This window comes from Semicossyphus pulcher, unplaced genomic scaffold, assembly GCF_022749685.1.
Source record: "Semicossyphus pulcher isolate SPU_LCO1_2020_fin unplaced genomic scaffold, fSemPul1.0.p SCAF_22, whole genome shotgun sequence".
NCBI lineage: Eukaryota > Metazoa > Chordata > Actinopteri > Labriformes > Labridae > Semicossyphus > Semicossyphus pulcher.
In genome coordinates, this window is record NW_027211696.1 from 9,229,959 (window position 1) to 9,241,415 (window position 11,457).

The following is an 11,457-nucleotide window of genomic DNA, read 5'->3' on the forward strand; positions in this document are numbered from 1 at the left end:
AATCACATGTGTAGTGTTACTATACTGTAATTAACATCCAGCTATAAGATTTAAAGACACTGCTTGTGTGTACAAAGAACGCTCTCCTGAGTGTCTGTTTGTGTTTACTGTTGTTATGGTACACACTTATAGCATAAATATTTCACACCGTCATTTAATGTGCCTCGTGAAAGTAACTGTAATCAAAGTTAGCAAGCAGAGAGCTAACCCTCCCCTGTTCGACGTTCACACGCCCACACACACCTCCTCTTCCAGATATAATTTACGATTCTCCAGAACTTCTTTAATCAGAGATCGTGTTGAAACACATTGATGGAATGCTGCTTCATTGTGTAGCAAACAACTTACACACTAACTTCCGGGGCTAATTTGACTACACGGTTAAAGATTCTGGGAAGAGGTAGTTATTAAAGAGCTATATTTGGCAAAGGACGCTTCTTCTTCTTCTGGGACTGTCATGCTCTCTAGTGTTCCTATCATCGAGGGAGAGGTTCGACGTAATTACGTAATGAGGCTTCTTGGTAAATTCAGTTGCAAGTGTTTAAAAAAGGTGTGATATTAAAGTTTGGGGTTTAGGTTTTAGGATTTCTTTTCTCTTTTTTTTTAGGATTGGCTTTATTTATTTATTTATTTATTTATTAAACACAAAACAGCTTCGCAATAATAGATCAATCAGTTGAATTTATGTTACATTTTAAACCCTTTAAGTGATTCCGTCAGCTTGCGGACTACGTCATCGACACGTGAAGTTTAAAGAGAAACAGGACGATGAGTCGCTCCAGCCTGCATACATTTCTGCCGCTAGATGGCGCAACTGGCCTGTAAGATGTAGGCCTACTGTGGACTGTATGTTTGAGTAAAAGCAACCTGTTTGACCGACACTTGGGCCCAAACAGGAGACACTTTCTTTCACTACCAAGCAGACAAACTTTGCAGACATAAATCAAAGTTATTGACGCCGGATGTAAAAGTTTCATATCACCATATTTGCTGCAAGGAAACTAAAGTATGAAGCAGCAAATATTCAGCAAAATATCTGACCTGCAACAAGCAGAAGCCATAAAAACAAATTCCAGGTGCGCAGATACTTTGCATTATAATCCTATTTTTTAATTTGGTATTTTATGACAAGTTAGTCTTTTATTTATTCACAAAATTTGGCGCAGTTTTAGGACATGTTGCTTTCACTAGAGTTAGTGAACACACATGTTTGGCAAACACTTCATGTTCTTTTTAATGGCTGAATTGTGTCATTGAGTTTCTTCTTCTTTCTCTTTTAAGTTTTAGGACATTACGTCACCTCCTGCCGTAATATGTGGTCCAACCTGTGGGATCCAGGTATTAGAACGCACAAGGACAATGGTTTTAATTTTTGGATATCTTTGGCACCTGAAGTTGTACGGAGCAGTACAATTACGCGGAGGTTTACAGTAGTTGTGTGATCAGGTCAGGCAGCGCTTATCAGAGTATCTCTCTTCCAGGATTTCTCCTCTGGTTTGTTCCACTGTGTCCCTCTTATCAAAGCAGCGCCCCCGTCGCCGCTTGGGGGCGTTGTCCTTTTCGCTTTGATTACAGACGCGTTGTCGCCTTCCGTGCAATAAAATGGAAGATATGCCCAGCGAAGGCGCCAGGTGAGCAATAAGACAGGCCAATTCAGACAGCTTGTATCATGTTTACACCTATTCGCCAGCGCCAGGCCTGCTACACATTAACCAGACGACTAACAAATAGAGATACGCGGTTGATAAACTCCTGACTGGAGGTGCAATAGAGAGTAATCAGGGGATTTCATTATCTGTCGGGTTTACCTCTGGCCTGTGGAACACTTCTGCAGGAGGCGCGCGCGCGGGCCCTGCAGGAGGGCGTGATGTCACTTATTCAGAGAAACTTTCAAAACATAGTGCAGTGATGCTTTCAGGGGAAACTGGGAGCTATCACTTTTGGTCGACCTCAAATTACTGTTTAGTCAAAGCGACAAAAGAGCTCACCTCAGGAGGAAGCGTGTGCAGGTTTTGTGCGGATCTGCTTTATTTTTAGAATTTTAGAAACATTTCCGAGTCTTTACTTTTATTTATATTGCATTTATTTCCACATTAACCAACTTTAACCTATATATAGATATAAACCCTGCGGTTTGGCGGATGTTCTGTCCACCAAATTCCGGTTTTGCTCGAGGTTTCTGTCTGTTAAAAGAGTTTCCCCTCGCTCGTGGCGGATTAATATTGGGTCTATGTAAACAACCAGTACAGTGTAGATCTTAAAATAATGTCTTAAAATAACATTTGTTGTGATGTGTCGCTATATAAATAAAAATTGATTGGTTGATGCTCTTGAAGAGACCAATAAAAAATTACAGTGCGCATGCGTCTTGCCCAGGTAGGAATCCCAGGTATGATCTCTGGCGCTGAGAGGGTCTTTGGGTGTCTTCGCTTCGCCCTCAGTTGTCTTAATTGCTCTCTTTGAACGCAGGTATCTCCACCTGCGTTTACCGAAGTGGAGAGAGACATGTCTCGCGCCACGCAGGCCTCTAAATGAGCTCATTAAAAAGTCGTTTTGAAAACGAGGGACACACACTAAAAGATGGCATTTCAATATTTTATTGAAACTTTCAAGAACACGATGTCGATGTTGTAAACTAGACATAACTCCAATACAACAGAACCCATTGACAACTTAAGAAAAACACAAAAGAAACCTTCATCTTTTCGATTATGCGGCACTTTTACGATCAGATTCGCAAAGTATTTTAACAACAGGAAGAAAAAAACAAAAAAAAATAGTCCACTTTTTTTCACACGTAAACGACACTTCTGTTGCTCTTCTGGGAAGAAAAAAAAACACATTTTATTTTGTTTCTCTCAAGCCAGTGGTGCAGTGCGTTGTCGCTTTATCATTCGTTTGGAAACAGTAGCACTTCACACACGGGGACGACAAAAATGAAAGTACGATGGCACGTGAGTGTGAGTAACTAGTTCGGTGGATGTTTTAAAGGGGGAGGAATTAAGTCCATATTTTAAGAGAGGGGGGGGGGGGGGGGGGTTTAAATGCAGATGGCAACAAAAGGATAATAGCCCACAAACTATCTTTACACAGGTATATCGACAATAAATTAAGAACAGATCCCTAAAAACAAACTACTCCGTTGTATTTACACGCAATAACAATATGAAATAATTACATAAATATTTTATATATCCCTATGTACACCTTTTAATCAATACTACCTTTCATTTTTTGTCATATTTCTGCTTCCCTTTGCCTGCTGGACATTTGGGCTGAATTGCGCATGCTCGGGCCAAAGTTTCGTTACGCAGCACCAGGCCTGTATTCTGATTTTTAAAAAGGCGTAAAATAAAATAAAAAGAATAGTATTAAAAACTGAAAAGAAACGTAACTAAAGGGAGGATTTTTATTAAACTCCAAACCGAATATTTTTCCTACTTTTCGCTTCAGGTTTTCTGTTAAAATAACATTCGTTGTTTTTTTGTTTTTTTTAGGGGGGCATGCAACATTTGGCCAATCAAAGAATACAACAAAAATACAGCAGTCTTTCTAAGGTAGTGAATTCAAATAAGTCCAATCAGTTCAGAGTGCATATTAAGAACACATTTCTCTCGCGTGAACAATAAAGTTTTAGGAGACAGGACACAGCAGCAACTTCTCCTAAACTCTGTAAGTCACACCCATGCCAACTTTTCAGTTTCAATACTTGTACGGTATTCAAATGACAGGATCAAAGTGTTGTTTAACTTAACAAAATAAAAGAAAAAATATACATATCAGGTGTGTATTAACCAAAGTGCATTTCAGAAACTAAAACGTCCAACAGTCCTTTTTTTTTTTTTTTTTTTTTTTATCTTTAAAACCTGCACGAATCTACGAGAGTGTCCTCCTACTGTTAATGTCTTCATCAGCGTCAACACGTTTCACTTTTCATGACAACAACGAAACGAGAAGCAGGTGGTGTGTTCACAAAAAAACTGAAAAAAGAGAACTCCTTAAGGGGACCCGCTCCGTGGCCTGTCCTGGTTCGAGTCCAGTCCGCTGACCAGGCGTTGGATGCTCTGCAGCTCGTTAGCCGCGTCCTTCTCCGTGCAAGTTTTTGGGGACATGGACACCGAGCCGGAGGAGATGGTGGACGAGTGGCTGGTCACCTCCGACGTGGAGTCAAGGGTGACGCCAGAAACGGGGCTCGCGGGGACGATTCCGTCTCCTTTCAGGTCGGCCCCGCTGCCGGCCATGGAGGGCAGCGCGGTGGTGAGCAGGGTGCTGCTGTCCGGTACCGTCATGGGGAGGGAGTAAGGGCTGTACCTGAGTCGGGGGCGCACCGCGTTCAGGAAGGGGTGCCGGTGCACCGAGGCGGAGGAGGCGGCGGAGGAGGCTGCAGCGGCTGCTGCCATGTACGTGTACGGGTAGGGGAACAAGCTGCCGAAGGGAGACATGGCAAGGCCCTGCGGAGGAAAGGACACAACAAGTGTGAGGCATGAGGCTGGTGCAGAAATGTGACAACACAGCGAAGGGGAGAAGCGAAATATTTAGCAGCCTGTCGCATGAATCCCTTTGATAAAATGCGTAAAAATAAGGATTTTAATAAACTACTTATTAGGACTAATGCTGACGTTTCTACCACACATGTTGCATGTTAGTAATACCTTGTTACAAAGCTCAGGCTGCCGTCTAACACTTGGCTTTAGGACAACAAAACTTGATCCAAAATCTGATTTAGCCACTACAGAATAAGTCTGCTGTGCTGCCAGTGCTTCACACAGGTTTCATCTACTTCTAACAGAATGACACATCGCAGGAAAGTTTTCCCACCCAGCAGGTAAACAGTCTCTGTGCTTGTTCAAGAATCTGCCAAGCAAATAGAAAATCAGCAAATTGTCTCGCGCTGCAATCAAACAAGAGACACTTTTTAACATTAAAGGAAAGGAAGATTCCATATTTATAAAAGCATAATGTTGTTTCCCTCTTTGGGCCCATTAGTGAATTTTAAAACTCGCCATACAACACACATGTAATGAGCGCTTATAAAAACATTGCCCAACACCTGAAGCTGCAGCGAGGTGGTCTCTGTTTCTCTTAATTCATGCTAGTTAGGCTAATATGTAACAACTAGAGAAAAGAGAGGGGGGATTAAAGCAGGTCTCTAATAGCCCAGTCAGTAAAATGCAGCTCTGCTCAGAGTATTAGCCTATTTGGCAAAAACACAAAACAAACTAACGTGCGTAAAAACGCACACGCGCACACACTCACAAACCTACTTTCTTCCTCGCAGCAAAACTCAAACATGCGTAATAAGACGAGAGTAGTAAAGATGATTACATTTTTGACACATTAAACGGAACAAGCAGGCCTCTGAGGCCTGCAGCCTGCTGCACTGTACACCCAACATGTGCTCCACTGGAGGAGCGAGCAGGCCAAAGAAAACAGGTTTTACCTGTGATGCCAAGACATGTTGCTGCAGATGAAAGGGCAGGCCGGGCGCTCCCGTCAAGCTTTGCGGGGATGATGCCATGCTCGCAGTGTCCATGGTGCTCACCCCTCCCGAGGACACGGCTGCCAATAGCGGCCCCATGCCCGCGGCCATGTTTGAGAACGCACCCCCCATGTTGAACTGACTGGGGTGCAAGAGGAACGGGTGCGCGCTCCCGAGGTGATTGAAAAACTGCTGTCCTGTCAGGCCCGTTGGAAATCCAAAATTATGCAAGTGGCCGTGGCCAATGTGCGCGCTTTCAGTCTGAACAGTCAAAGGCATGAACGTGTCTTTGCTTATCGGCCTGCACTCGTCCGCTTTGGGCTGCTCCAGGCTCGGGCTCTTCAGGTCTTCTCCAGAGCGCGTGGTGCTGGAGATGAGCGTGATGGGGCTCTGTCGCGAGTCCGCCTGGCTTTTCTCAGTCCTCGCGCCGCTGTCCCTGCTCCGGCTGGTAGTGTCACTGTTACTGAAGGCGTGCCCCTTAGCTGGGCTCGCCTCGTGGTCCTTCCCGTCCTCCGTGGTCGTGGAGATCTTGCTGGAATCCGGGCCGTCTTTGAGGTGTCCATCTTTGCTCTCGTCGTCGCTGTCCTCGTCGCTGTCGCAGAAATCTGTCAGCGAGGGGGAGGAGGAGGAGAATATCAGTTTCTGTGCATCGATGAATCATGCTAATAACTTTCAAAATCAGCAACAATACGAAATATCCCCTCAGGAAGTGTTAGCCAACAGTTGTTTCTCCCCTAATTATATCTGAATGCAGGCGACACATTGGAACATGTTTCAGCAGTTTTGCAGATTAAATTAAAAATAAATTCTTGCTTCTGGAGAAAAACAAAAAAATTTGTTAATTTTTTTTTTTTTTTACGGTTTTAGTTAAAGCAGAGGACTGCTCTGTGATTTTTCCCAGCATGCAGTGGGATCAATATAATTGAATTAACAAAACCACCCTTACTCTCCACTTTACGCACTAAAAACTTTTGCCACAATCTTTTTTTTTTTTTTTTACGACTTTCCACACCACTTGTGATGGGAGCATGTGTGGCTAACTGTGGGGTCCCCTCTGCCTTACCTTTAAGGTGTGGGGGGCCCACGGTCGACACGGCAGGGGACGAGGCCTGGCCGAAGCACTTAAAGGGAGCCTGCTCTCCGGAGGAGTCGTCTGAAGCGCCGTTCTCCTTTTTCTGCTGCTCCTCGTACGAACGCATGGACTGCAGAGCAAGCTGTTTCCTGTTCACAAAGTACAGACCCGGGTTATTAAAGGTGTAAATCACAAGCTCGCAGGTTAGAAACAATGTTAGGTGCGCGACGAAGAAGAGCACGAGATGAACTTTAGTGCTGTTTCTTTAAGAGCCTTTCCCATTTTAAATCATTCTACTTTTGGGAATACAATAAATAATTAAAAAGTAATAATTAGCTTATAGACATGGTAATAAAAATTGCCTTAAAAGACCCTTTTTTAGTTACCCCCAATAAGACTTATAGTCGACTTCAGCCTATTAAGCTATTTGATCAGAAACTGTGACTATCCAGACTCCCTGCGGGTTCATGCGGAAGCTTTAACGCGGGATTAATCCACTGTGATCACTGTGAATCTCACGCTTTAAATGTAAACACATTTTAAGATTAAGATTAGTTTTTTTGTAACAAACTTTCCCTCCTTGTCTTACCTCTTTTCCCGTCTGCCATTGCCCGTGTCGCGGAATCCTTTGGCGAATGGGTTATGGTCAATTTTCAGCTGCGTTATCTGGAATCATGAAAATGAAGTGTAAATATACGGAGCTAAAATCGCGTTCTTTATAAAGCCCTAAAGCTGGGGATAATTTCTGCCATTTTTTAAAAACATGGAACTTGTTGTTCCAACAGGCAAAAGCTGCAACTCACTTTTTTTTTATGTGACAGGCATAAAACAAAACAGTCATGCGCGCGCAAAGAGCGCACGAATCCTCCTGTTGGCACGTTTTTCATAAGGGGGAAATATGCTGCCTTTTTAATGTGTAAACTTTTCAAAACTTTACTCCCAAACCACTTCCTCTCAATCTCCGGCAGGGTTACCACAGCACATGAGAGGGAGGGAGGGAGGGAGGGAGGGAAGGAGGGTGCCATCGTTTCCCAACAATATCAAAGAGCTGAGGAGACGAGTTTTATTATTTTGAAGTCTTAAAGAGAATAAAATGTTTGCATGCAGCTCAGTCTGACACAAAGCCCCCCTCCTCCTCCTCCCTCCCTTTTTATTTTCTCCACTCAGCCGCATGTGTTGCCCCTCTTCTTTTTCTCATTTCTCAACCCCCAACCCTTTTAGTTTTACGCACACACATTTACGCACACACACGGAGAGAGAATCTGGATCTGTGCCAAATCCTTTCCACGTGATTAAATGTAAGGAAGACAACCTGTATAACATTCCACAGAATTATTACTTTCCTACCACAGGCTGGTGAATATGCCACTTATTCATCCCCCCCTCTTACTATGATCCCCCCTCTCTCTCGCAGGCTCAAACAAATATGACGTCTTTCATATTTTATGACAACAAAATGGTGCAGAGCGTGAGCGACGAGGGGAGCAAAAGCGCAGCCTGGCAGGGTATAAGGAGGGGGGGGACGCACGAGCTTGTATCTGAGAACACATTCAGGATATAACGCTGATGCAGTAGTTGCGCTTACCTTGTCGTTTTGATAAGCAGTCACTGCTATGAAATCCGTTTCGGGGAACACGTAAGTCCTGAAGGTGCTGTACGGGAGCTTGAGGATGTCGTTGGCTCGCACGATGTGAAAGCGAGGCTGATATTTGTGCATGGAGTTCAGGATGGTCTGCAAACACAATCACAGGAGGAGGAGAGGCGGCGCGGATGAGCGCACTGTTTTGTGCTGCGTTGTTACAGAATAAATCATTCTTCTTTTCAGAAGCCTTATAATTAGGACAAATTACAGCTCGTGAGTGACGCTGTATTGTAGAAATTGCAAATAATTTTCAAAATAAAAAAAACTTAACTTAAATATTTTTTTCAGTGATTAAGACTCAACTGTGCTGCTTAATAATTATAATAATTACACATTAACCATCGCGTAGTATAATTTGTAAATTTGGGAATAATTTACTGTCTGAGTCACACAGAAAAAAATACATGTTAAATCTCACGAGATTTGCATTACAAATTAAATACAATAAAAACATCACATTATTCACACATGTGTCTATCTAAAGGGGTAATTTGATAAATAGGAAAATTGACATACATTAGTAGAACTTACAAATCCATGCTTGTCGGAGATGTTGTTCGTCAGCTTGAGTTTGTGGAAATTGACGACTTTTGACATCCACTGTTCCCCAGTAGCCGGACTGTCCGGGTGAATGTACATCCGCTTTGGCATTTCGGGGTCGGCCTTCCCGGCCACCATCCAGCGGGAGTTGTGGAACTTGTACCTGCAGTCGTCGGCTGCGACAATATCCATCAAGAGAATGTATTTGGCCTTTTTGTCCAGACCGGTGCACCTTACTTTGAAGGGGGGGAACATCCGTCTGCGGGGAAGGAAAACAACATGAGCACTGGTGCTATGGCTAATTTAAAAAACATTATAATATCAAACAATATAACACAAAGCGCTGCATTATTTACTCATGATTAAATGCTTTTATTCTGAAAACGTGTCGCCTGCGCGTGAAGAGGAATCAGCCGGAAAAGTACATCTACAAATATCTACAAAATAAAAGTGAAGCTTCCCAAACTATATCCCCTCTTTAGACGATTAATAACACGTTCACGCTGTTTGCATTGTGTCTTAATTTTCAATGCCCCGCGAGGCCTATACACACACACACACACATACACACACACACACACACACACACACACACACAGGCACACACACACACAGCAGCCATCTTTGTGTACTGTCACTGTGATGATGACGGAAATAATTTAGTCAGAGCTCCACACACTCACAGTTGACATTTCGCTGGTGTAATCCGTCAATGCAAAGTTTGGCGTGAAAACTAACAGTGCGGATTATAAGACGGCGTTTCTATCAAGGAATGTATTTAGACTACTGCTGAAGCTTAGTGTTTATTTTATTTGATAAAATAATATTAGAGCCAAATACTGATGCTCCAACGTTAAAGACGTGTTTGTTAAAATGTTCACTTTCGCGCAGGAAGTCTCAGTTTTTCCATCAAAATAAAGATTTCAATCTACAGATTATTTTAGGGGTTGTGTTTTATTTTGTAGGGGAGCTATGTTAAACTGAATAACTGTCACATCTACGTGACATTTGATAGTATAATATGCTGCAATCTCAGGCTTAAAGACGTTGCTTGAAATAAAGGAAGAATTGTAAAGATGTATATTCCAAGAGGCGTGTAAAATTTATAACAAATCTCTCCATGATGTGTTCTCAGTCTGCCCAACAGGCATGTCAGATCTACTATTTTTAGGGGGATCAAGTCACAAAAACTAAATGTTACCTTCCGGATTTGGTGATCACCATCTCAGTGCCTCTCTTGTGGAACAGCTCCCAGAGCTCCTTCGCTTCCAGGTGAACTTTGGGGTCGTCCTCCACCTCCTCCTCGGGCTCCAGAGTCTTCAGAGGCCTGAGGTGGGCTGCCGCAGCCTGGTGCCCCAGCGAGGAGAAGTGCAGGCCGGTCTCCGCGGCTCCCATCAGCTGGTCCATGATCGGCTTCCCCAGCGCGCCCGGCAGGGAGAGCGAGCCGCTGTGAGGCAGAGCCAGGGCCGGGAAGAACGGAGGCTGGTGACCCAGCATTGCGCTCATGGCAAATTCCGGACCCCGGTGAGGTATAAACGGATGATATGCCATACTTGATCCTTGTATGACTGGATCTCTCATCAGGAAGTTCATCCAAGAGCAGGCAACAAATGGAGACGACTGGTTTGATGGGAGAGAGTGTTTCTAACAAGCCTGCGCTCGAGAGGAGCAAACAAGAAATACAAAAAAAAGAGGAAAAGTGAAGTTGGAAAGCTTTGGAAATTCCTCCTTTAAAACTGCAGAAATAAGAATCCACTTATTTTTCACGAGTTGTTGGGAAATCTCTGGAGTCCTTTGCTGAGTTTGGATCAAAAGTGTGCAAAGAGAAATGTAAAAATGTTCTCCATTATTCTTCTCAAGTGCTGCGAGAGCGATTTTCTTCAGAGCTTGACGCGCATCGGACACCTTTCTGCGTCTCGCTGGCTCGCGGACATTAGTCGAATTAAAGCAACTCGGGTGAGTCACTTAATTGACTGCAGCGCATTCTTTCTCCTCTGCTGCTGTTTACAATATCGGCATTCCTGTTAAAATGCGTTCCTTCTTATTGGCTTCAGTCCTGCAGCGAGGGCGACGTGTTGAAATATTTCGATAGCGCCGAATAATCCCCCTGCCTTTACTTGCTCCGGACATGCACCCTCGCGCGCGCACACACACTTTATTCCTGCTCTCTCTTTCGCGCACACACACATTTCAGGGAAAGACGTGTGCAGAGAAAGGAGTCCGCTGACGGCCAGAGAAAGAGAGAGAGAGAGAGGTGGTAAGGTCCCAGCTCCGTGATTTTCCTAGCGCCTCTGTGGCCCATAGGGCTTCATACTGTATGGATGTGTTGCGTGTTACGAGTAGCAGCGCTCCGTTTGATTGGCTCTTTGACGCTTTCGGACCAATTGTGTGGCTGCGTGGGCGTGGTTTTGACAGGTCGGGTGGAGGGGACAGACTTCAGACTTATAAAAAGGTGTTTGGAAACTGAAAAGGGCTTTGCCGTGAAACACCACCCTTCTCTAGTCAGTGTTGTGTGAATATGCCAACATCGTTAGAGAAGCTGCGCTGTCGGTCTGTGTGTGAGAGCCAGCGGAGGGGAGACGGCGGGCAAGCCGAGCCGGGGAACCGGCACGCTCTGCCGGCGAGATGTTGTGATCTTTACCGCTGTTTACTTCCTCCTCTGTCCCACAGCGCTCTACTTTTCTTACGCTTAAAATGACTCTCACAGAATTATATTCTTTTATA

The 11,457-nt window shown here is 44.1% G+C and overlaps 1 protein-coding gene across 1 annotated transcript; it reads right to left on the reverse strand.

Moving 5' to 3' along the window:
* Window positions 1-2,623: 2,623 nt before the first annotated feature.
* On the reverse strand, window positions 2,624-10,520 carry tbx3a (T-box transcription factor 3a). Its single transcript, XM_069673348.1, has 7 exons — window positions 9,935-10,520; window positions 8,725-8,992; window positions 8,137-8,283; window positions 7,141-7,217; window positions 6,543-6,700; window positions 5,441-6,084; window positions 2,624-4,451 (listed from the first exon to the last, which is right to left on the reverse strand). Exons 1-7 carry the CDS (start codon window positions 10,324-10,326, stop codon window positions 3,999-4,001), a joined length of 2,139 nt encoding a protein of 712 aa, XP_069529449.1. The 5' UTR covers window positions 10,327-10,520; the 3' UTR covers window positions 2,624-3,998.
* Window positions 10,521-11,457: the final 937 nt, after the last annotated feature.

What these genes read in the sequence shown, in the direction of transcription:
- tbx3a (XM_069673348.1), bottom strand. Translation starts at nt 10,326, where the DNA reads ATGAACTTCCTGATGAGAGATCCAGTCATACAAGGATCAAGTATGGCA. An exon ending in TCTCCGACAAGCATGGATTT is followed by an intron (nt 8,284 to 8,724) that starts GTAAGTTCTACT and finishes TTGTGTTTGCAG; the next exon opens with ACCATCCTGAACTCCATGCA. An exon ending in AATGGCAGACGGGAAAAGAG is followed by an intron (nt 6,701 to 7,140) that starts GTAAGACAAGGA and finishes CTTTGTGAACAG; the next exon opens with GAAACAGCTTGCTCTGCAGT.